Source organism: Melanotaenia boesemani, chromosome 21 (assembly GCF_017639745.1).
Source record: "Melanotaenia boesemani isolate fMelBoe1 chromosome 21, fMelBoe1.pri, whole genome shotgun sequence".
Classification (NCBI taxonomy): Eukaryota; Metazoa; Chordata; class Actinopteri; order Atheriniformes; family Melanotaeniidae; genus Melanotaenia; species Melanotaenia boesemani.
Genome location: NC_055702.1, coordinates 7,467,794 through 7,489,573, shown reverse-complemented (window position 1 = coordinate 7,489,573; position 21,780 = coordinate 7,467,794). Strand labels below are relative to the sequence as shown.

Below are 21,780 nucleotides of genomic sequence, written 5' to 3'. Positions count from 1 at the left end.
TTAAATTACTCCAAAGAGCTCAACCTACTTAGATTAGATAAACTCATAATTGTTCTTATCTGATAAGGCAATTAAGATTATTCTTTATTGACAACACATTAGACTTTACACATGTGGTGTCCAGTTTATGTCTTTACAGCGACGTAGCTGACTGAGTTTCCAAATTTTAGGTCAGATAAGAATAGTCATTATCCTTGTGAAACCAAGAAAGGGACACATTTTCTATGAAAAATTACTCTAATAACACAGCATGATGACTCACATCAGCAGCTCTCCAGTATCAATACAATTCTCTTCAAAGCCGGTGATAAATCTCTTGCTACGTGGTCTATTTGGGACACAGTTCCCTTGGGGACTGTGGCTGGACTTTACTCTGAAGTTATGTAATTTCAGGCATTTAGATGACACTGAGATATAGAATCTGCAGTCAAAGATAAAAAAAAAAAAACTAAATTACAAGTTATTTGATTATTAAATATAAATGTAATATAAATTGATCTCATGGTAAATATTTTGAAGTTTTATTCTCAAAAACCAGGTTTATTATAATAATAGTAATATTAATAACATCAGTTAGACTTCCTGTTCTGTTCAGTCCTGGTGTGTTTGTGTGGAATATGGCTGTTAATATGTTGTATGAGTTAAATTGGATAGAATTTTGTTGTGACTATTACACTGATGCATCAACTAGTAGTAGCAGAGACGTGGATAGAGGAAGGCGATGGATACGAACCCCCCAGAGTCTAGATGCTTCTGGTTACAGGGAGACGTGCAGATGGGAAGGAGGCAAGTTTAATGAAAGCTTGAAGGGGAACTGACAAAGGAAAGTTTTAAAGAAGGAAATCAGACTGATTGGCTTGAAATAAAGGAAGCTAGAAGACCAAAGACCAGAGTTGTGACAACAGAATTTAAGAATGAGGTGTGTTTGACAGTGCAGGAAAATTAAAGAGGAAAAAAACATCTTTCTTATCAAACTAATGCGTGACTTTCATATTTAACTGTTTTACAGCTCAGAAAAAGTCTGAAGTCTTACAGCTCTTCAATAATCTTCACAAACTAATTAACCCTCATGTCTTGGGATTTACTGCCCGCCTTTTGTCCTCCTGGGTCAACTTGACCTGGTGTGTTTGACTGCTCATAAAGCATCAAGTACAAATTGATTGCTCCATATAGTTTTATTTTACCTTGCTAGTGAACTTATTTACACTTAGTTTTGTAATTTATGGTACGATAAACCTCACTGATTAAATTTTTCCAAACTTTTGAGCAAAAAATTTAAAAAAAAAAAAGCTGCAATCTTTTGTTTTCACTATAGTTACACACACAAATTACACACACAAATGTTGATGGAAAATCACAGACAGGTATATGTCAAAGTTTAGTCAGAATACTGTTTTGAAACCATTTTAATGGCAACAAATAATCACACCTGTTGTCCTTTCAGGTTAAATTGACCCAGTCTAATTTGACTGTTTTATAAAGCATGAAAAATAAAATCATTACACACCTTTGTGTTACACATTTTAGTAAACTTGTTTCCAAATTTAACATTGATTGTTTTATGTATCCTATAATAGACCTTTATTACATGAAAATTTACCTCATTATGGAGTAAAAATAGCATGAATTTTGATTAATTATGACGATAGTTATGATCATAAGAACTCATGTAGATGCATTATGACAGACTGGAAAATGCCAATGATATTGTCAGGATTGTTTTAAAATATTTTTTTCATAAATAAATGGCAGCACAAAGTATTTAAAACATGAAGTATAAAATACTCATACCATTCTGTCACATATATTTGTCCAACTTCATTCCACTTTATCAGCACGTATTTTATACTTCTTTTACACCTTTTGTTTTGTTATGCTTAATTTAATAACACTAAACCTAATTTACATAACATGATGCAATGTTTTTTAACACAGAAAGCGTAAGTAATTAGTTATTTTGGATAACACCGACTGGTATATGTAAAAAAAAAAATTTGCATGTCCAGGTCAAAACTGTCTGATGCAAAATAGTTTGTCCCCAAAACTATTTAGAAAAAAACAATTAACAGAGAAGTTGTGTGTGTGTGTGTGTGTGTGTGTGTGTGTGTGTGTGTGTGTGTGTGTGTGTGTGTGTGTGTGTGTGTGTGTGTGTGTGCAGACACAATCTCTTTAGCTGTGGTCAGATAAATCCATCTTTGATTCCTCTAAAGGCTTTTCCTGACATGTCTTCCACACAGTTCACATTTTGTCTTGCAGATGTGACACCAACAGCTGCAGTAGGAACCTGCTAATTCTGGTGTGTGTGATCTTTGGTAAACAAAACAAAAAAATCTATACCGAAAATATATTTCTGTTTGGAATTAAATATGTATTTTTTATGATATGGAAAAAGTTTCAAATCCTTCAGATCTTTTACCAAAAAGCTCTTCAAGAGTCTGAGAAGGGACTACTTTGTTTTTTTGTTTTTGAAAATGATCACAAAAAGTTAATAAAACAACCTGTAACCTTGAACTGATGTTGTTTAGATTACTATTTTTGTCTCAGATAAAATTGTTGCTTTATCGTCCTTTATCTTTATCATTACAACCTCAGAAATCAACATTTTACTTAAAAAGCTTCACTTATTCCAGCACTTGTGTTGCAAATCCTGAAAAAAAAATGCTTAAAGAATTCAGAATGACACTAATTGGATGTAAAGCTCAACGAGGAAGTCAAGATGAGAAATGCAATGAGCTTAAAGACTTGGACACAGGAAGCAGCTTTGTGTCAACAGGCCAGAGTGACCGACTGCGCTGTAAGAAATCCTATTACAAATTAGACTAAGCAGAAGGTGCACAGCTTTTATGACGTTTTCCTGCTTTACACAGGAAAACATGTAAGTGGACTTTTACTGAAATGCCATCAGAGTAGTAGTAGTCAGTTAAAAATGAATGAATACAATGATGGGTATCAATGATCAGATTTTATATAGCTAATGCATTTAATTACAAATGGACATATTTTCATATCAACAGGTACATACAGTAATCCGGTGATGGAAAGGATCTCCTATTACATATTTTAGTTTTCTTTCTACTGTACATTATATCCACATGCATTCTACAGGAAAATCACAAGATCGTAACCATCTCTGATAAAAAACAGTGTGACTTTTCCTTGAATGCCTGTGTGCTATGTTATTATGCAGCCTCCTTTGTCTCCCTTGTAAGGGTTCTTGTCATCTGGAACTCCCTTAATCAGTGGATCATTTGGTGCCAGTTCTTCAACGAAAGCAATTGTGTCTGTACAGTTTGCACTCACCTGTTCAGAGGGAAGAATAAAACATTTCTCAGGACAATGTTTTCACAGACACAAAATATACCAAAGAAATAAGCTAGTGTGTGTCTCTTTTTAATGTTTCAATGTTGTTTAAATTCAAAAGGCCTCTGTAAATAAAACTAAAAGTAAAAAAAAATGATAATATTAGTTTATTGACTTACAGCTGTCCTTGGTGTGCTAACTTCCTTCTTCAACTGGTCCAGCTCCATTTTCAAGATTTCCTTATCTGACATATCCCGAGCCATCCTGGCTGTAAGAAGAGATTGAGATAGTTTTCTTAACGGATGTTAAATAATATAATCAATATCTAAAAAATTCATTTGTGATTTTCCAGTCAAAGTGCAACATATCTACATTCTAAAAGTTTATAATATTCATATTTCAAATAAAAATCAAAAGACAAAACCTAACATTTTTAAATGCAATAAATACAAATCTTTCAATCATCAGTCTTTACCTGTTGAATGGCGGGATCCCCAACAATCAGAGAAATGTGTCGGCTCCTAAGAGCTCAGCAACTGTATGCCTTCCTCTTGTCCGGTTGCTTCTCCGCACTGACTGATCTGTACTGTCTCACTGCTCCTCATCCAAGCTGATACCCATTGCTGGCTTGGGTGAGGTCGCTACAGGATTGGAGCTGATGTCACCAATCCCCCCTGATGAGATTAAACAATCAGGGCCTTAAAGGCTGAACAGGATGGATGGAGAAACAGAGAGAGAGATATGGGTAGATTTGTGTGCCTCAATCATATAATCTGTTTTTGTCAAATGTGCAACTCTTTTCAACTTTCAACATTGTGGATTCAGTTTTATCTATGTGTTTACTCATTAGTATTACATCATTGCATAAAACATCTAAGTCAAGCTGACCAAAATCTGCTATATGTAAAAAAAAACAAGGGACAGTTCCAAGGATTTCCGTAGTTTGTGAAGTAAGTTTCATGGAGTTTTCAAGCATGATCAAAGTAAACCAGGAAAGAGGACAAGTCACTGTTTGCTTAAATCTTGTTGTTTGTCCCATCATCCTCTTAGCTTTTCCATATCATTCTACTGAATTATTAGCAACGTAAAGAACTAAATGAACATGAAAAATAAGTTCTTAATTTTTTGTTTTGGGGATAGATTAGTTAGATTTATATATATATATATATATATATATATATATATATATATATATATATATATATATATATATATATATATATATATATATATATATATATATATATATATATCAAGCATTGATTTATTCATTTTTATAACCAGCATTTAGTTTTGTTTGTTTTGTTTTGATTTTATATCTTAACCATTTTATTGCTATTTTAAAGACAAGTGTTTGTATTTTTTTTTTATTTTTTTTTATTGTAGAGTCAAAACATTGCTGTCATATTTCACAAGGATGGTTAAATATTAACTGAAGACTTATCAATTAATTTTTGAAAAATGATATAATTTAGGTCACTCAAACTAGTGCAAAGCTTCATCCAAAACTGGGTTCTTATAATAACTTTATAATACTCCATGGCCATCTTCTCCATTTGACATCTGATGTAGGACATGACATGCTACTGATCCTTAACTCAACCTTCAGCAGGACTCTCACTAAGCCATTTTCAGGATCTGGGTTAGGACTCAAGATTAACCTCACACACGTCACTGTGGATTAAGAGCTGAGTAGAGACAGTGCTTATAATTGTGAAAGCCTTTTGTGCCATTTTGAAACTAGCTATCTTCAATGAAAAAAAGTAATTGTCTTATTGTCACTTATGAGGTTGGGACTTATTGTAGAGTTACTGATGTTTTGATCATTGGTGCATTGGCATAAAAAGCATAATTTATCACACAAAATATCAACATCTTTACATTTTTGTTTAGGTTAAACAGACAATGTGTGGAAGTCTCCATAAGCATTGTCAAAGAAATAGGCATTGGTAGTATGTGTGTCATATAGCATGCAGTAGATACATATTCCTTGTTATATTAATGTGGGAAATTTTTTAAGAAAAATTCAGAGATATGATCAGAAACGGATGTACTTTTTTGGGACTTTGGACTCATGACTGAACCCCTGGTTTCAACTGTGGGTACTGTCTCTTTAGTTCAGCAAAATGAACAAGAGAAAAAACAACACGGAACAGACGGATAACGTATTAATACTATGTTTAAAGTAACTGTTACTATTTTGACAAATAACACCAAAACCATACTTTAACTGGAACGCGAAGATTTCAGGTAGACTGGCAAATAATTAGGTCAATAATTAGGTGAAGTTGCAGCCCCTGGCATATTATCTCTGGCCCGTTATGACCATTTTTGTCCTGTAGATGGCATAATTGGTCCCTTTTTGAATCCGGATAGCTTGAATCTCAACCAATAGGAGGACGCCCTTGCCTTGAAATAGGAAGTTTGTTCAAAATAAGAGCTGCCCCGTATCCGTTTGAATGCGTACATAGGAAGCTGAATGCTTTTAATTTGACATGTTTTGGCATTATTACCCGGAAGTTAAACCATCTAGTTTTGCTGGCGGATAGATGAGTTGCAGCCATCCATGGTTGCAGCTATGGCAGGTCCCAATAGGAAACAGATGTTGAAGTTTCTGTCCCAACTAGGGGCGTTTATTCTGACACGTTTTGGATTTTGGAACTGTTTCAGTATGCTAATGCTGTTTGCGGAAAGAGCAGACTCAAAAAGGTAAAAGGAGTGATTAACGCACTTTGAACCATTAGCTAACATTAGCTTGCAAGCTAACGGCGGCAGGTTTTTTAGTTTTCTTGTAGTCAGAACGAAAATGTTGTCTTAATCGTCCACATATGTTTCTCAAATTCTTCATAAAGACCGGCGTAATCGATGCGACAGGAGTCAAACTTAGCTCAATTCTTGCGTTTCTTGTTAACGTGAAAACATGGCAGCTTCGTTTCAATTAACTACCTGATAAAAGCTAACTCAGATTTCATGTTGCTATGTTTAGTGGTCAAAATTAAGATAGAAAGCTATATTTAGCCTAGTATGTAATTTTGAGTGACAGAGTATAGGCTGTAATTTTACTTGCACTCTTCCATTCACTGGTTGTGTGTTAATACAGTTTGTGGTGGGGTGCTCAAACTTGCACAGCCACACCCCTCAAACTTTTCCTGTAATTACAGTAACTTCGAGGAAAAAAAAGTCAAGATTGTTTGCCATACTTATGCCAGCATGTAACACAAGAGTATTAAAGGTAATCCTATGCCGAATATAGAACAAGACTATTTAAATTTATGTAGTTTGAGGGATCTTTACATCTATTTGTCTATTGGCTGTCAGCCCTTTTGATCTTACATGTGCATTAACAACACAACTTTAAAAAAGTAGACTTACAAGAAAAGATCAGGAGTTGGACCAGATGGATGGTCCCAAGAATACAGTATGTGTTAGATACATCAGACACAGCCAAATGCTTTCACAAAAAAAGAACATTTTAAGGTGGAATTTGAAGGTAGCTAGAGATTTGAGGTACTTCTTGAAGTCAAGAAATAACTCTAGGAAGCTACATAATCAGGTCTAACCAACGTATGGTTTCAATGCCAAGGATCCTGCAGAGGACATACAGTAGGTCTTTAAATTGCAAGGACTGCACTATACATTATATGCACCTACAAACACAATCCTTTGCGCACATCTAAGATGCTGCAGACAGAAGACAAATCAATGATGGTGCAGTATGCATTTAAATGTAACTAAGTTTGTTTTCACCATATGCATTCTCACTATAAATATATTAGCATTGTAATGTGTTTGATTTAAGGATAGCAAAGTATAACCTGCCAATATGGCTGTTGGGTACATGCCAGGTTACGAAGTCTAAGATGTATTTAGGGGCAAGGAAAATAGGCTTTGCACAGTTTGTATTCTGGCTAACTTCAATTCACAGTTAAACATAACATAGGTCAGATATAAGTCAGACAATATATAACAAACATCACAATAGTAACTAAAAAAATGAGATGATTAATAAAGAAATTTCCCCATAATGTTTCATTGAACTCTCTTTTGATCTGTCTCCAGAAAGCCAGACATCCACATACCGTACCTGTATGTTGACATGGGGGCAGCGGTCCTCTGTGCTAGCTTCATGTCATTTGGGGTGAAGAGGAGGTGGTTTGCAATGGCCTCTGCCGTACAGCTGGCAATCAGCACCTATGCGTCCTACACTGGAGAACAGGTCCATTATGGAGACTGGCTTAAGGTGCGCAAAACTCTTATTTACAAGTAAAGAGCAGTTTTGATGATCTGGACGAAATTAGAAATTTGCACAAATGAAAACGACACACTTAAACATTCCTTTAAAAATTGTTTGGTTTAAAAGTCGAAACATTTTTATTCAACTTTCCTGAAGTAATTACACAAAAAAGACACAAAATATCATCTTACAGTAATTTATTTATGTGTAAGAATAGGGATATTAAACCAAAAATATAATTCATCTTTCAAATGAGAATGAAATCATACTGAAGTGTCTGTGAAAATCAGATTTTTTGTGGTTTAAATAGTTCCAAATAAATGTAGGTGGCATGTTTATTTTAAGTACTGATACTTAGAATTAATCCTTCCTTAAATGACATATACAAAAGAGTAAAAGAGGACCTCTGCTTGAAATGGTTTAAAGTAACCTTTTCATTATTTTTATCACTGCATCTTTGTGAACAATCCCCACAGTTCCATATTAAATGGCACTGTCATCCAGCTGCTTCTATCAGCAACTTCTTTACGTTTATGTTAATATCAATAAAATACTTTACCAGACATGAACTTGTCTTACCTGATTTAAATCAGTTTCAATTCAATTTAGTTCAGCTTTTATTTGTATAGCGCCAGTTCACAACAAAGTCATGTCAAGGCACTTTGTTTAATAATCAGTTAAAGCCAATTAAAACTAATTCACATTAGTCTAATTTATAACAGTTCATATAAGCCAATTAGCCTGTCTAAGGAAGAAGTTAAATATTTAGAAAGATGTGAAATTGTTGCAACATAAGATATGTGTCAGATCTTGGAACAGCTATAAAAAAAATGGCCTGGATTTGTGTTGAAATATGAATTAAAGTCAGATCTGGGTCATGCATGAAGGTGACAGTTGGTTTTGGGTCACCACTACATGTCTGAAAGTCGACTTTTTTTTTTTTAAAATCACGCATGTTGTGCTAAGAACTTGCCCCAGATTTTTAAAACTTAAACCTCGATCCTTTCCAGGTACGAATGTACTCCAGGGCGCTGGCCATCATTGGGGGTTTTCTTGTTCTAGCCAGTGGAGCAGGGGAAATGTACAGACAGAAACCTCGCAGCAGATCCTTGCAGTCTACTGGGCAGATTTTTCTAGGAGTCTATCTCATCTGCGTGGTAAGACACATCCGTTTTGTGGATGATTTTTACCTCAATCGTGTGCAAAGAATCTTAAGCATTTTGTTAAAATAAATTACTTCTCATAATGGTGTCATTTTAAACATTGCACTACCACACTCTCTCCACTAGGTGTACTCCCTGCAGCACAGTAAAGAGGACAGACAAGCCTATCTGAACCACATCATTGGGGGAGAGCTCACTGTGATGCTGCTGGAGGTGCTGTTTGGCGTTCTGGCCCTGGCCTTCCTCTCTGGCTGTTACATCCGTATGGCTGCTCAAATCCTGGCCACCGTCCTTCCACTGGTGATCCTGCTCATCGATGGCAACATCAGTTATTGGCATAACACTCGCAAGGTGGAGTTCTGGAACCAGATGAAGCTGATTGGCCATAACGTCTGCATCTTTGGCGCTGTGTTGATCCTGGCTACTGATGGTTAAGTCCTCAGGTTCTTACAGACAAACTTCTCCAGACCGAGGTGTCTGTGCTGGATGAGATTGGTGTGGCCTTTTTGTCACAGCTTGAATTTGTTGCAGTCGATCAGGATCACCTCAGGATTCAAACACTCCGAGCTAAGACGGTTAGTCATGGGATATGCTTGTTGTTTTTGCCAACTAGCTGGTAACTTTTGCAAGAAAAAGAAACACACAAGCCTTTTTTTTTTTCTTTTTTTTAATTATAATTTATTTGGTCATGTTTACATTTGTTATACTCTAAAGCATTACACTGAGAATTGGTAATATAAAGATAACTTTTACTCAATATAAGTCTTAAATAGTTGGATCTTTTTTAAAACATGTTTTAATATTTTACACATTAAGGGAAACTTCAAGCAATGCTTACTGCTATTTAACAGTAAACGGTTTAGGTTACTTTTAAATGGTACATCCATATTTTATGTTTGTTTGTTTGTTTTAATATAATGACCACAAGTTGTGTGTCTCTTGTATAAATTTCAGGTCACTTATTTCACTGAATCACCGCATATCTAATAAGGTGAACAGGGTTGAGTGGGATAAAACATTTTTTTTAAACATCTGAAATGAGGCAAACTCATGCCTCATTTCAGATGTTTAAAAAAATAAGCAGAACGATACTTACAAAGCCCTGATATCTGACTGCATATCATTGTCTGTACAAAGAAAATGTCTTCAGTCAATGCCAGAATCTGATGTCTAAGCTTAACTGAGTTCATTCAGGATTTTAGACGAGATGGGTCAGCTGCTCATCAAAGTTTTGGTTCAATGGCTGGTTTCTCAGACTCTCACTTCAAAGTGTTTTAGGGTAGCATCATGAACCCCTACCACAACCTCAGATGTCTTGCTCCTTTTTTAAGTGTTTGATAATAAAATTATATTATGTATGAAATAAAAAATGCTGAATGAACACATTTTGAGTGCTCCATGTATAAATACATTCCATTCAATGTTATATGTTCATGTAAAGGGCTCATTTTGCTGGTTATGTGCATATTAAATGTAGGCTTTGCACAAATCTCCTCAAACTACCTTGAACATACCAGAAAGCTGAGTTAACATAAAACTTGTTTTTGTCCATCGCTGTGATGATGCTATATAACATAGATAAACCTGCATGGCTACCCCGATCTCTTCACTTTATATACAAACAGATGTCTAATCAAAATATTTCTGATGGATGCTCTATTCTTTACAATGAGATCAAAATGAATACTTTTACTCTCCAAACAGTTTGAAGTACTGCGACTGTGAACACTGGTGTGACAACTGGGATATATTCAGTCCAAAGTTAAACTGTAACTGCATCATAGTACTTAATGAACCGATACTAATGCTACTTCTTTTTAAATTTACTGTTGTGTATTTCAGTTAAGAATGCACTTTAGCAAAGATTTAGAAAGTCAAATGATATTACATTTCGGTTTGATCAACTAAGGGTACTTTGATACATCGTAGAGGTAAGTAGTCTAAGCTTCCATGTCCTGTTTATATAACCATGACGTTTATAGATAAAGACATGAACCGTGTACTGTGAAACACTGAAGCACACAACATACATCCAGAATTAGAGGTGTCTGAGAATTAATACACCCTGAAGATTATTAAGCAAAACTAATTAAATGACTTGGTTTCTTATAAAGTTGTAAAACATTATGTGTGACAAGTCTAAGACATTTCGTTATTGTAAAGAAACACCAAGTTTGAATAAAACTAATTATAGGACCTTTAAAAAAAGTTATTTTACTGACCATCAATCACTGTTATGAATTCTATTTTTCTTTTTCAATGCTTCATAGACATTAAATGATAGTTTCTACAGCTGCTAGTGTTAAAATTACCAAATAAAACTGGTGATGTGAATTTGGCTTGAAATAATTTTAAAGTCAAAACAGAAAATGTTACAGGTCAGCAGGTATTATGACATCTCCTTCTTAGTTTTAAGGTAAAAGCGAGATCAGTTACTGGAGCACAAGCTGTCCACAAAGCCAAAGGATGTAGCTGGAAGAGGCAGAGATGAGGCTGGTTAATGTAAGAATGGAAATGTAGGCTGTTTTTGGATAAGTCACATAGTGGAATTTCAAACATGTGGACTTATACTGATGAGTTCATCATGATCATGGAAATCAGAAAATCAGGTCGGTATTAGGCTGTTTACTAACAAAGCCTGATCATTTTTACCGTCATGTAACACCAGACAACACTTAAGTGTCAGAACTTTTCACTTTTTAGGTGAACTTGTCATTTTTCTTCAGACTCTGCATCACTTGCAGTTTGTTTACTCTTCCGGTTGCGTTCTGCTTTGACCAGGGCACCGATCACAGCGAGCATCACGGTGATGCTGATGACGAGCACCGAGACCGTCTCAGCCATACACAGCTGGCTGTCCATTGAGGCCAAGGAGCTCCCGGCCTGCTGAGAAGGAGCGTGGCAGATGATGTCCTTGTAGTCCTCCACGTGCAGATGTCGGACATACTGGATTTTGCCAAAAACGCGCTGGAGGTCGCAGTCGCACGTCCAGGGGTTGAGGGACATTTGAAGGTGAGTGCTGGTGGTCTGGAGTTTTACAAAGGTCTTGAACTTAATGTGCTCAAGCTGGTTCCCCTGGAGACCCAGCAGCTTCAAACTACGCAAGGGGGCCAGAGCATCAGGCTCAATGAGCGAGATGTTGTTGTGGCTGAGCAGCAGCACCTCCAGGCTCTGCTGCCTACTCAGGAGGCCGTCTTTGAGCACAGTCAGCTTGTTTCTCTGCAGATTGAGGAAGCGCAGACGAGATAGGCTCTTGAAAGCTCTGACATCCATCGTTTGGATCCGGTTATAACTGAGGTCCAGTTTCCTCATGTTATCAGCGTCTCCCAGTGAGAAAGAGTCCAGGTGCTGCAGCAGGTTGTGATCAAGCCGGAGCTCCTGGAGGGAGGACAGACTCTGAGTGAAGTCCTGAGGGAGCCAGCGCAGTCTGTTAAAACTCAAGTCCAACCTCTCCAGGAACTGCAGGGATGTGAGAGACTGAAACACAGAAATGTATTAGAAATTAAACTTTAAAAAGTGCATTTCTTTCATTTACAGTATTTATTTTGCCCATTTTATATTATTGATTTAATCCCTGCCAAGTTCAGAATATTTAGTGCTTGATGTTTTTGTATAAACAAAAAAATTATAAATGCAGATTTAAAAAGTACATTTACTTTTCTCCTTTTAAGTAGCTCTAAATGTTAAATGTTGTATGATAGATGCCAAAATTGTTGACAGATATTTTCCCCCCAACAAATGCAGAACAAGGACCATAAACAACCATTGCTGTCATACCTGTGGATGCACAGCATGAATGCTGTTGTTGGACATGAAGAGGATCTTGAGTGACCAGAGGCCCATGAATGATCTGGTGCGCACTTCTCTCACCTTATTCCCACTAAGATCCAGCATCCAGGTGCCATGGGGGACACTGAGAGGGACCTGATCCAGCCCGCGAGCCCTGCAGTCCACCAAGTCGGAGTCATCATAACACAGACAAGGGGTCGGGCATAGCCTGAAGCCTGGCACGGTGTTCAGAAGCAACAAGAGTAGCAGAGGCATCACACAGCAGAGCATTGTACAGCTACTGGCAGACATCCTTCTTGGGTCAAAGCATGCTCATTCCTGCTGAAAGGCATTGTTAAACCTATGGCATATCTTCCTGGCGATGCAGCTGAATATGTTGCATCTGCATGAAAACGTGTCATTTCAGCAACTCTGTGAGCACACATCAAATATTCCCGATTAGAGAGGGATTATGGGCTTAAACTGATGATCACATAACACAACCTTATCTGGGAAGCAAACGTGGTCTGTTTTTTGGACTCTTTCCTAAAATAAGGATTTACATCTGCTACAATGTATAGATACATTAAGGTTTTCGTTATAACAGTTGCTTTACCCTGTTTTTTCTATATTACATTACATGGATTTTCCCATAAATCCATTTTAAGAAGATTAAATTGTGGCAATACTCATACATTGCTTCTTTTTTTTTTTTTTTTTACATTAAATCTGAAAATTTCTATATACAAGTCTCCAAATATACAAGTCAAAACATGATTGTACTTTGCAGCTTCGAAACCAGTTTAGAAAAAAAATTACTATGTTGACATATTTCACTTATATAATTCACCAGATTAGACCAGCTGGCTATAAATTTAGCAGTTTCACCTAAAAGCATAAAAAAAAGCCATCACTGCTATTCTTCAAACTTTAAACCATTTTTGCTTTCTGCAAAGCGCTCAGTTCAAAAGCTTAAGGTTTTCCAGGAGATTGAAAACAAATTACATCAAGTAGCATTAGCAAAAGCAGAGGCTTATAAAATTTAAATAGTTTGAGGGTCATGCCGTGAGTTCCCTGAAATGACATGGATTTCAAGGCAGTTAAACGGTACCAAAAATAAATAAATAAAAACAGCATTACCCAAAAATCTGATGAACATGGATAGAAGCCTGATCCGCCATCCCTAAGGGCAGGATGAACAGCAGTGGTGGTCATGCTGGATTACAAGCAGACAAACACACAAGTTTGCCTGCGACACAAACCCAGTACTTTTACCCTTGGAAATGTCTCGCAGTTGATAAACATAATTTCAGGCGATGACCTTCAAAGCAGGGTTAAACCTGGACCGCACCATCACAATCTGTTATACGGTTTCCAAACCTGACAAAAAGTTATTGAAAATTACAGTATTACAGTCAGAATTTTTGTTACTTTTATTTTAGAAAATGTCCTTTATAGTGTGGCGTTTCAAGTCACATTTTGTTTAAAATACAGAAAATACAGACAGTAGAACATGGATACAGCAAAAAAAGGAAACAATGACAGAAAATAAAGCTAACAAGCCTTTCTGACTGCTCTAGTTTTCTCTTTCTGAGATGGAACTGAAGGCAAATGAAGGAGGTTGGAAAAAGAAAAGGCTTTGGGGTAAGGAGGGGAGGAGTGAGAGGAGGAGGATGGAGAGGGGGTAGAATGAGACGAGTTAGTTAAGGAAACTATGGATGCTTTATGGTTCATGTTTAAATTATTCTTTATAAAGTCTAATTTAAGATTTAATCTTTCCTCTTTCTTTTTTGTCTTTTTCATTTATTGGTATTTTGATCTTCAGGATCCAGGGCCCTCAGCGCTCCTCCTTGTGGTCTCAGACCGAAGACAAGGAATGCCGACTTTGTCTGGCAGTGGGAACAGAACCACCTGCGTCGCGTTCCCTGGCTGACCCACACTGCCAACTCAAGAAGATAAAGTGGAGTCCTTCTGTGTTTGCTGTGCTTGTGAACGTTGCATGGACTTCTGACTTTCCATGTCTCTAAAATGTTTCTCAACCTGCAGGAATAAAAGAGAAATGCATTAATGAGGACAAACATATGGACACTGACAGTTAGGGGATTAGACCATTTCTGAAATGGAAGCTAATGAAACCATGTCTGGATAACATTTAGCTCAAGAGGACAGCAAACTCTGTTTACCTATATAAAAAAAAAAGACTGAGAAAGCTCAGCTAAGCTGCTAGCTTTTGCTATTTTAGCAGCTGTTGCTAGCACTGCTGTGGTAATAATGCAAGTTATGACAAGCTCATCACACGTAAATTGGTCAGAAAAGTTTTTTATTCATTTCAGTGTGGTAACAAGCCGCAGAAAAGACCATTTTTATTTTCATTTGAGCTTAAAAGTCACATGATTATAACCAGCTGACAAGGATTGCTTGCGGAGATAAGCTTCATAAAAAAAAAAAGTGCAATTCTATGAATTCTTTTCTTCTTTACACCCTACACACTTTTTTTTTTTGCCAGGGTGACTACACGTCACAACACAGTGGATTTATTCCGAGAACAACATCTCAAATTCTCTGTAGTAATTTGGCCACAACAACAAAATCTGATGAAATCAAGTGCAGGCGGGACACGGCCAGCTAATAAACATCGGCAGATGCCAAGATCAACTTTAATCTTCTCATGGCACGTGTGGTTTTATTTCCCTCTGCTGCACAAAAATCACATGTCAGAATAAAAAAAAAAACTGCAGTTAAAAACAAGGATGCCTCACTGGCACCTCAGACCTGCATTAACTGGTTTGGTTTTGAAGAGCATATACAGTTTAAGCATTCCCACTCTGTCAGGTGCATAAAAAACGAGAGTATAAAGATTCCTGATCACACAGGCCTGAAAATGGGTTTAATCAGGGAAACATCTGTCTCTTAGTTACACCATCACAGAGTTTTCTCCCTCAATGGTGGCAATGTTCTGTTGTCTGTAAGTAAAACAGGAAAGACGAGGGGTTTATATTCAGACTACCAATCCCACACACACTTAAAGGACACATTTGGCCACATCTGTAGTACAGAAGGGTTTTTTCTGCCTCGTTTTACATAAGACTTCATAAAACAGAACTATTCAATACAAAAATCATATTAAATCTCATAAGTCTTATCCTCTGAAGGAAGTTACAATTTCCCTCAGGGGATAAGTAAAGTGTTTTTCATTTCTTCAGTCAGTTGTTAAAATATAAATTGTACAAGGATAAATGTGTTAAAGAACTGAAAATAAAAACTAATGATGCAAAACCTAATCAAGTACGTCAAGTAAGAGGGCTGAAATGGATCATCCTTTCAATATCAGGCTCTTTTTAAAATCTGAGTTTTCCTAAATACGGAAATGACTATCTATTCTGACTGTAGCCTTGACCAATTAAGGAAAATCTCATTTAATTTGAATGGTATGTGCATAGCGATGAAACTATTGGCTGATTAAAATAAGTGATTCCATCTTCTCAAACATGATGTTCCTTCCTACCTCCTACAATTAGGGTTTGTTAATAGTATAATTTGTCCACTTATTTTTGTATGAAAAAAGCACCAACTTCAGCCAAGTTGTCCTGCCCCCAGTAACATTTTCTTTAGTTTAGAAAGACCCCAAAGAAAAGAGTATATTGTGTGACTCCTATATATCAGTTCTGACCTGGATTTAAGAATTTCTGAACTATTTTGTGGGCTTGATTTAGGTTTCACTTTCAGTTTCAGTTCTGTCTGTTAAGGAGTTACTGTATGCTGCCCTATAGCGACACCCAGTGGCTTTCTATGGTTGCAAAAATGCACCTTGGAAATTCTGGTGCAGATTCTTTACTGCAGAAATCTCCAACTCCAGTCCTCATAAGCTATACCCCTGCAAGTTTTAAAAAATTTCCCTATTACAACACGCTTCACTCAAATGAAAAGCTCTGCACAAGCATGTTAATGACCCACTGATGTGAGACAGGGAAACATCTAAAACCTGCAGGGCAGTAGAACTGGAATGTGGAGATCCCTACTTTAAAGGGAAGTGGATTTGCACAAGATAATGAGATAACCCATCCTAAAAGCTTCAAGTGTAAGCCTGGATTCATACACTGGCTGCTACAGGAGGACAGTAGGTGTGAGAACAGCCAGCAACAGTGGTTCATTAACACTTTGGTTTAGGTGAATTAATAAGCTGCCTTTTCACTGCTGGAGCTTCCCCAAGAGACCAAACAGTTTTACTTACCGGCATTTCCTCCATAGCTGTCAGGGACGAAACACACTACCACTGTATCATTGTACAAGCAAAAAATAAATTCACCCAACTCTCTCTTGGTGATCAAACACAGTAAGACAAATAATTGCCTATAAGTGTTAGTTTGGAAGAAATTATACTTACTATTTTGCGTACATGACTTAAAGCGCTTCCCTCTTTGCCTTTGCAGTTCTCAGCCTGGTAAGGCGGTGAGATTACGACATCGTCCATCACAATAATGTTCTTCTCCTGCCATTTACAGTCTTTGATGCTGCAAAAAGAAGCAAACATCACCTTGTTACAGAGATGTATGTTTGTTAATGTATGGTTAATTCTTAATCTGTCAGATAAACTACGTAATTCACTCAATGTTATAAGGTAAATCAATCAGGATATTTAACATGCGGGTCTAGCTGCTTAAAAACTCAAATTGAAGAATAATTTGGAAGTATTCTAACTTCCATATATTTTAATAACAGTTTTAACCATAAAAAAGCTGCCTGGTCTGAGAAACTGTGAGAAGATGTTGTGTACTTTATCTAAAAGCAGTAGAGTTTAAGCCTTTTTTTTCCATAAGTAAGTTACAGTGATCAAAGCAATGTAGTTTTGTGTCGTTCTTCCTTTTCAAATTTCTATTCAGACTTTTCTGCACTCAGATAAAAACTGACTAAAATATTTCAGAAACAGAAGCATTCATTCAGTTTGACAAGTTTAACAGAAGCAGACACGTCTGCTGATATGATTCTGCTGAACTCTTGATTTGGATGTGAAAAAAAAAACTCCACTCATTTTTTATTAAGATCACAGTTTGGATTTCTTGATGCTACATGGGTTGCCAAGTGTAATACATTTTCATGAATCATTCTCTCCAAAAACTAATGTCATAATCCAGGTATCCAGAAATTTACTGTTAAAGGCTCTAAATCAGGTTGTGGAGGACAACGTTGACAGGAAATAATAACAACAACAATAATAATAATAATAATTTAAGGGGAAAAGTTTCTTTAAAGCAGTGGTTCTTAAACTGGGGGGTGGGGGCAACATGACATGGGGGGCGCATGGGATTGGGAAAATGTAGCAGACCAAACCAATGCCTTGAAAACATTCTGGTCCACACTCCAGACCACTTGATGGCAGTAATGCACCAATTCAATTTTGCCAACAGCCAAAAAATATAAAGACAGATATGAAGATAGGCTGGAAATGTTTATTCCTATAAGGGGGGGAGGGGGGGGGGGAGTAGACTAAGTTTGAAAAACCCTGAGGTGTAAAGAATTCAAATTTTGAAATTTAGTTCAGATCAGTTCTCTTTCTGACCTTACATTTATGGTGGAATCACAAATGTTGTTCTACTATGTGATAATGTGAGGTTCTTACGTTTTGTGAATAGTCTGGAATAGCTGTTGGCCCTCCACAGAAACCCCAGCACTGATTGCATAGGCTTGGGACAGCTTGTCCTCCTTTTCCGTCCGTGCTCGATTGGCAAGCTGTGAAGATTTGAACAAAACAAAACATCAAATATTTGCTTTGAGTGCTTTTTAGAAAGAAGAAAACTTCTTTTTTAGGTTTCAACCATATGTTGCGTTTTGATTTAGGACTCAAGCGGTTATTGTCAAAAATTTTGACTTCACAGATATAACTTGAATATGTTTCAAGTTAAAACTGAGCTCAGTTTATGATTGTACATTTTTAAAATGCTGCACTAGTTCAATTCAGCTGTCCGCATTTCTAGTTTAAACCAAATCATGCCAACCCTTATAGCTAATCATTATCTTAATTAAACTGCAAGCAGCCATTTTATTGCAACCTTCAATACACCAGCATGAGATGATATCATATAGGAGCATTCAGGCAATCTTTGTCTGCTTATGAAGCCGGAAAAGAATCAAACTGCGACAATATAAACAGATATCTGAATATTCGTAATCAGTCACCTGTAAACTTTACTTAAACTGGACTATTAAAAAAAAAAAAAAACTAAAAGATCTAAGTTCAAACTTTTTCATGTGCTGAATGACATGACACTCAGACCACACTTTGCTGGATAAATAAGGAAAAGGTAATTGGTTACACGGCATGCCCGTCTGAAGGCCTGTGTCATCAGAGATAAATAGGAGGACAGTTTGTCTCTAAAAAAAAGAGGCTGAACTCAATCAGATGCTGCCTTCACTTGTAGGTTACACACTCACAAATTTCACACCAGATCAATACAGAAACTTGTTTTGAACTTTCCAATATAAAATATCACAAAGTGGCACAGCTTGAAATGCTGATAGGATTTTTCTGTGACAAGTTTATGCTGGATGCTTCTTCCTTGTCTAGTCTATTAAAATACACTAAATACCAGAATATATCATAGGCTTCCTTTCTATGAATGAAAAGCAGGTCAGATCCAGTGGACACAAATGAGGACCTTTTGGTTTATATGACACTGAAATCAGTCACTCCCATCCCATTGATCCTTGTCAATCATGGCACAAAGCAACACAAAACAAAAACAAAATTTATTGACTTACCTTGCTAACATTCAGAGATGCTAGTGGAGGTGGAGTCTCAGTGCGGTCATTTATTATGTCCACATCAGAAACATAGGCTAAGTTGATCAGGATGACGTCGTTGAGGTTTGGCTTACCACTGGAGGAAGCACATTCTTTAAAGGCACACAAGTCAAGGCAGACAACATTATGACAATCCCTTAGAGAACAAATATATTTCTGTCATCAGACCCCTGAAGAACTTGAACACCCTCTGACAGAGAAGCTTATGATCCACAGAGCTGTGGCTGCTGAACACTGACAGTGAAAGGTAGTGCCAGTTACAGCATGTGACCACTAAAGGCATGCTGCCACCTATAGTAACAACGGATGAATGAGGGGAGACTTAAATGGCATATACAACTGCAAAGCAAGCACTTGCATTCTCTGAATGGAGTTAAAATTTTCAGTGGAAAACGTGACTTAACTTGTCTTTTAAATCTATTATCCAGTGGCATTTTCTAAAATAATTTGACCTCAATAAGAATTGTTAATTAATTCAAAATTCGCTACATAAAACAAACCAAAACAACAAAAAGTTCTGGTTTTCTCAAAAACAAACAATGCATTGCCTCAACCCACAATTCTGACTTTCACTTTCAGATGATACCAGGAATGGCTTGTTAGATTAGAAGCGAGGTCCCCATACAGAATGGGATCTTACTGCCAATGCAGTTTCACATTTTCCAACTACACTGTGTGTAAATGTTATCATGGCAGAAATCAGTTCCAACAGTAACAGGTCTTGTAAAAAGGACACCTTAAAGCTAAAAATGGCATGCTCTAGGTTCACTTTGACGCATACCTCATAAGAATAAAAACCACCACCAACACAACGTTAGATTAACGCAACTGGTTGAAGGTCTAAATATTCAGTGACTCAACAGTAATTTATGTTGTAAGGGTATTTAATAGTTTAATTAGTTTTCTATACCATTTATTCCAATTCGGGGTAACAAATGAGTGGTTTCATGTACTTTATATTTGCTTTAACAAATAAAAACAGCAACCTTATAGTATTTGGATGCAGTCACAACTTTTGACACCTTTTCAACAAGTTTTAAAACCTGTTGTCTTTGGATGTTAGTCAAATTGTGATAACTGCAATAACAGAAATAGCATTTTAGATTATTTTAGTGTTAATTAATCCAAAGGACTACAAATTTCATTAATAAAAAAAATCAAAGCTTGTGAACCTGTGTAAATATTAGGTGCAATAATTCTTGGTTACAGCTGCCAAAATAATTAAATATTTGGATTAACTGCAAATTCTTACCATGTTATAGAATTTTGATCTGCCAAATTCATACATTTAACGTCCATCTCACGTCACGTAAACCTAACTGCAACTTATTTTCGGTTTAACTCATGAAGCTATAAATCATATTATGAATGAATGAAGCACAGCATACACGTACTCAAATGTTCCCGTGAATGGGTGTAGGCATTTTCACCGGCAAGCTAAGGTTAGATGTAATTAGCTCACGATGCTGTCCCAAAGAATCCTAATGAAACGCTAATAAATTGTTACATAATTCACTCGAAAATTACAGTACCACCACATTCGATTGAAACAAGATAAAACCAAGCTAATTCGCTTGCGAAAGCTTCAACCGTTAATTGGGCAGCAGTAGCAGTGTAGGTTTGACCGAAAGTTAGCATGTTAGCCGAGCTAACAGCGATTTGCCTCAAGCGCGGAGGAGTAGTCGCGACCCATTCAGAACTAACTTTTATAAATAACAGCTGACATTTCCGAGTGATGGCAACACAAAGTATGTGAGGTGAATTTGTGGACACGAGTCTGAGTAAGAGCGCTTAATGTCAGTTAGCCTGCTAACTAGCAACGGCTTGTGTCTGTTGAGAGCATACAGCCATGATGCCTTACGAGAATTCGTTGCCAGATAGTGATCCATGTTGAGGGCTGGCAATACAATGAGTGAATTCAAAACACATGCACGTCCTGGTAGATTATATGAACCCTATATATACTCAGGCGACACAAAAAAGGGTCTCCAATCAATACTCGATGGATTGGTGTTCATCTTAAAAAACGAAATATATAAAAACGGACAAAGATGTTTAACTCAACTACCACCAATTACGCCTGCGCGGATCACTATTTGACATATTTTCGGTTACCCTACAGGCCCTTGCACCCAGGCAGGCCAGCAAGCCATCCGCAGCTCGAAACAAAGAAAGGATACTCAAAGTTAACATCTTGGACTGGTAATCAAACGCAACCACTTCTCCTTGCAGACGCTGACCCAGGCAGGTGAGGCAAGAGACATGGCTCCCAACGCTGAAATACTCCCCCGGTCCAGGAGCCGCCATCTTCTCCGCCAGGAAACCGGAGCGCCTGCTTTACGTAAAGCAACGTGATGTCGTAGGGATACGAAATCTGGGCGTGTCATTGTACGTACTGTTGTGATCGTATACTCCAGTGCCGTTAATTTTCTGACAACCGTTAAACACATTTAAACACATTTTTGTGATCAAAGTACAAATCAAAGGTTTTAATTACGTCTTACATAAGAAAATAAT

The 21,780-nt window shown here is 36.9% G+C and overlaps 4 protein-coding genes across 5 annotated transcripts; 1 reads left to right on the top strand and 3 right to left on the bottom strand.

Moving 5' to 3' along the window:
• Window positions 1–3,171: 3,171 nt before the first annotated feature.
• Window positions 3,172–3,833, bottom strand: gngt2b (guanine nucleotide binding protein (G protein), gamma transducing activity polypeptide 2b). The gene is made up of 3 exons (XM_041974546.1): window positions 3,776–3,833; window positions 3,480–3,568; window positions 3,172–3,300 (listed from the first exon to the last, which is right to left on the bottom strand). Exons 2-3 carry the CDS (start codon window positions 3,561–3,563, stop codon window positions 3,172–3,174), a joined length of 213 nt encoding a protein of 70 aa, XP_041830480.1. The 5' UTR covers window positions 3,564–3,568; window positions 3,776–3,833.
• Window positions 3,834–5,846: 2,013 nt separating this feature from the next.
• Window positions 5,847–10,080, top strand: tmem101 (transmembrane protein 101). Its single transcript, XM_041973159.1, has 4 exons — window positions 5,847–6,009; window positions 7,360–7,540; window positions 8,545–8,691; window positions 8,824–10,080. Exons 1-4 carry the CDS (start codon window positions 5,867–5,869, stop codon window positions 9,130–9,132), a joined length of 780 nt encoding a protein of 259 aa, XP_041829093.1. The 5' UTR covers window positions 5,847–5,866; the 3' UTR covers window positions 9,133–10,080.
• On the bottom strand, window positions 9,610–13,796 carry LOC121632017 (insulin-like growth factor-binding protein complex acid labile subunit). 2 transcript variants are annotated; one of them, XM_041973157.1, is made up of 3 exons: window positions 13,728–13,796; window positions 12,475–12,897; window positions 9,610–12,174 (listed from the first exon to the last, which is right to left on the bottom strand). In XM_041973157.1, exons 2-3 carry the CDS (start codon window positions 12,775–12,777, stop codon window positions 11,410–11,412), a joined length of 1,068 nt encoding a protein of 355 aa, XP_041829091.1. In that variant the 5' UTR covers window positions 12,778–12,897; window positions 13,728–13,796; the 3' UTR covers window positions 9,610–11,409. The 2 variants fall into 2 exon arrangements, with proteins under 2 accessions (XP_041829091.1, XP_041829090.1); XM_041973156.1 differs by lacking the exon at window positions 13,728–13,796 and having other exon boundaries at window positions 12,475–13,536.
• An 87-nt stretch (window positions 13,797–13,883) lies between these two features.
• Window positions 13,884–21,605, bottom strand: lsm12b (LSM12 homolog b). Its single transcript, XM_041973161.1, has 5 exons — window positions 21,444–21,605; window positions 19,222–19,355; window positions 18,083–18,192; window positions 16,850–16,976; window positions 13,884–14,505 (listed from the first exon to the last, which is right to left on the bottom strand). Exons 1-5 carry the CDS (start codon window positions 21,568–21,570, stop codon window positions 14,413–14,415), a joined length of 591 nt encoding a protein of 196 aa, XP_041829095.1. The 5' UTR covers window positions 21,571–21,605; the 3' UTR covers window positions 13,884–14,412.
• Between the last annotated feature and the right edge of the window lie 175 nt (window positions 21,606–21,780).

Excerpts from the sequence above, each read along its gene's own strand:
- gngt2b (XM_041974546.1), bottom strand. The coding sequence starts at position 3,563 with ATGGCTCGGGATATGTCAGATAAGGAAATCTTGAAAATGGAGCTGGAC. Across the intron at positions 3,301-3,479 it reads TTAGCACACCAAGGACAGCT|GTGAGTGCAAACTGTACAGA; the intron begins GTAAGTCAATAA and ends CCCTCTGAACAG.
- tmem101 (XM_041973159.1), top strand. The coding sequence starts at position 5,867 with ATGGTTGCAGCTATGGCAGGTCCCAATAGGAAACAGATGTTGAAGTTT. Across the intron at positions 7,541-8,544 it reads ATTATGGAGACTGGCTTAAG|GTACGAATGTACTCCAGGGC; the intron begins GTGCGCAAAACT and ends GATCCTTTCCAG. Across the intron at positions 8,692-8,823 it reads GAGTCTATCTCATCTGCGTG|GTGTACTCCCTGCAGCACAG; the intron begins GTAAGACACATC and ends TCTCTCCACTAG.
- LOC121632017 (XM_041973157.1), bottom strand. The coding sequence starts at position 12,777 with ATGTCTGCCAGTAGCTGTACAATGCTCTGCTGTGTGATGCCTCTGCTA. Across the intron at positions 12,175-12,474 it reads TTCATGCTGTGCATCCACAG|TCTCTCACATCCCTGCAGTT; the intron begins GTATGACAGCAA and ends TCTGTGTTTCAG.
- lsm12b (XM_041973161.1), bottom strand. The coding sequence starts at position 21,570 with ATGGCGGCTCCTGGACCGGGGGAGTATTTCAGCGTTGGGAGCCATGTC. Across the intron at positions 19,356-21,443 it reads GTCCAAGATGTTAACTTTGA|AATGTGCTTCCTCCAGTGGT; the intron begins GTATCCTTTCTT and ends GTGCCTTTAAAG. Across the intron at positions 14,506-16,849 it reads TAAGTCATGTACGCAAAATA|GTTGAGAAACATTTTAGAGA; the intron begins GTAAGTATAATT and ends TTATTCCTGCAG.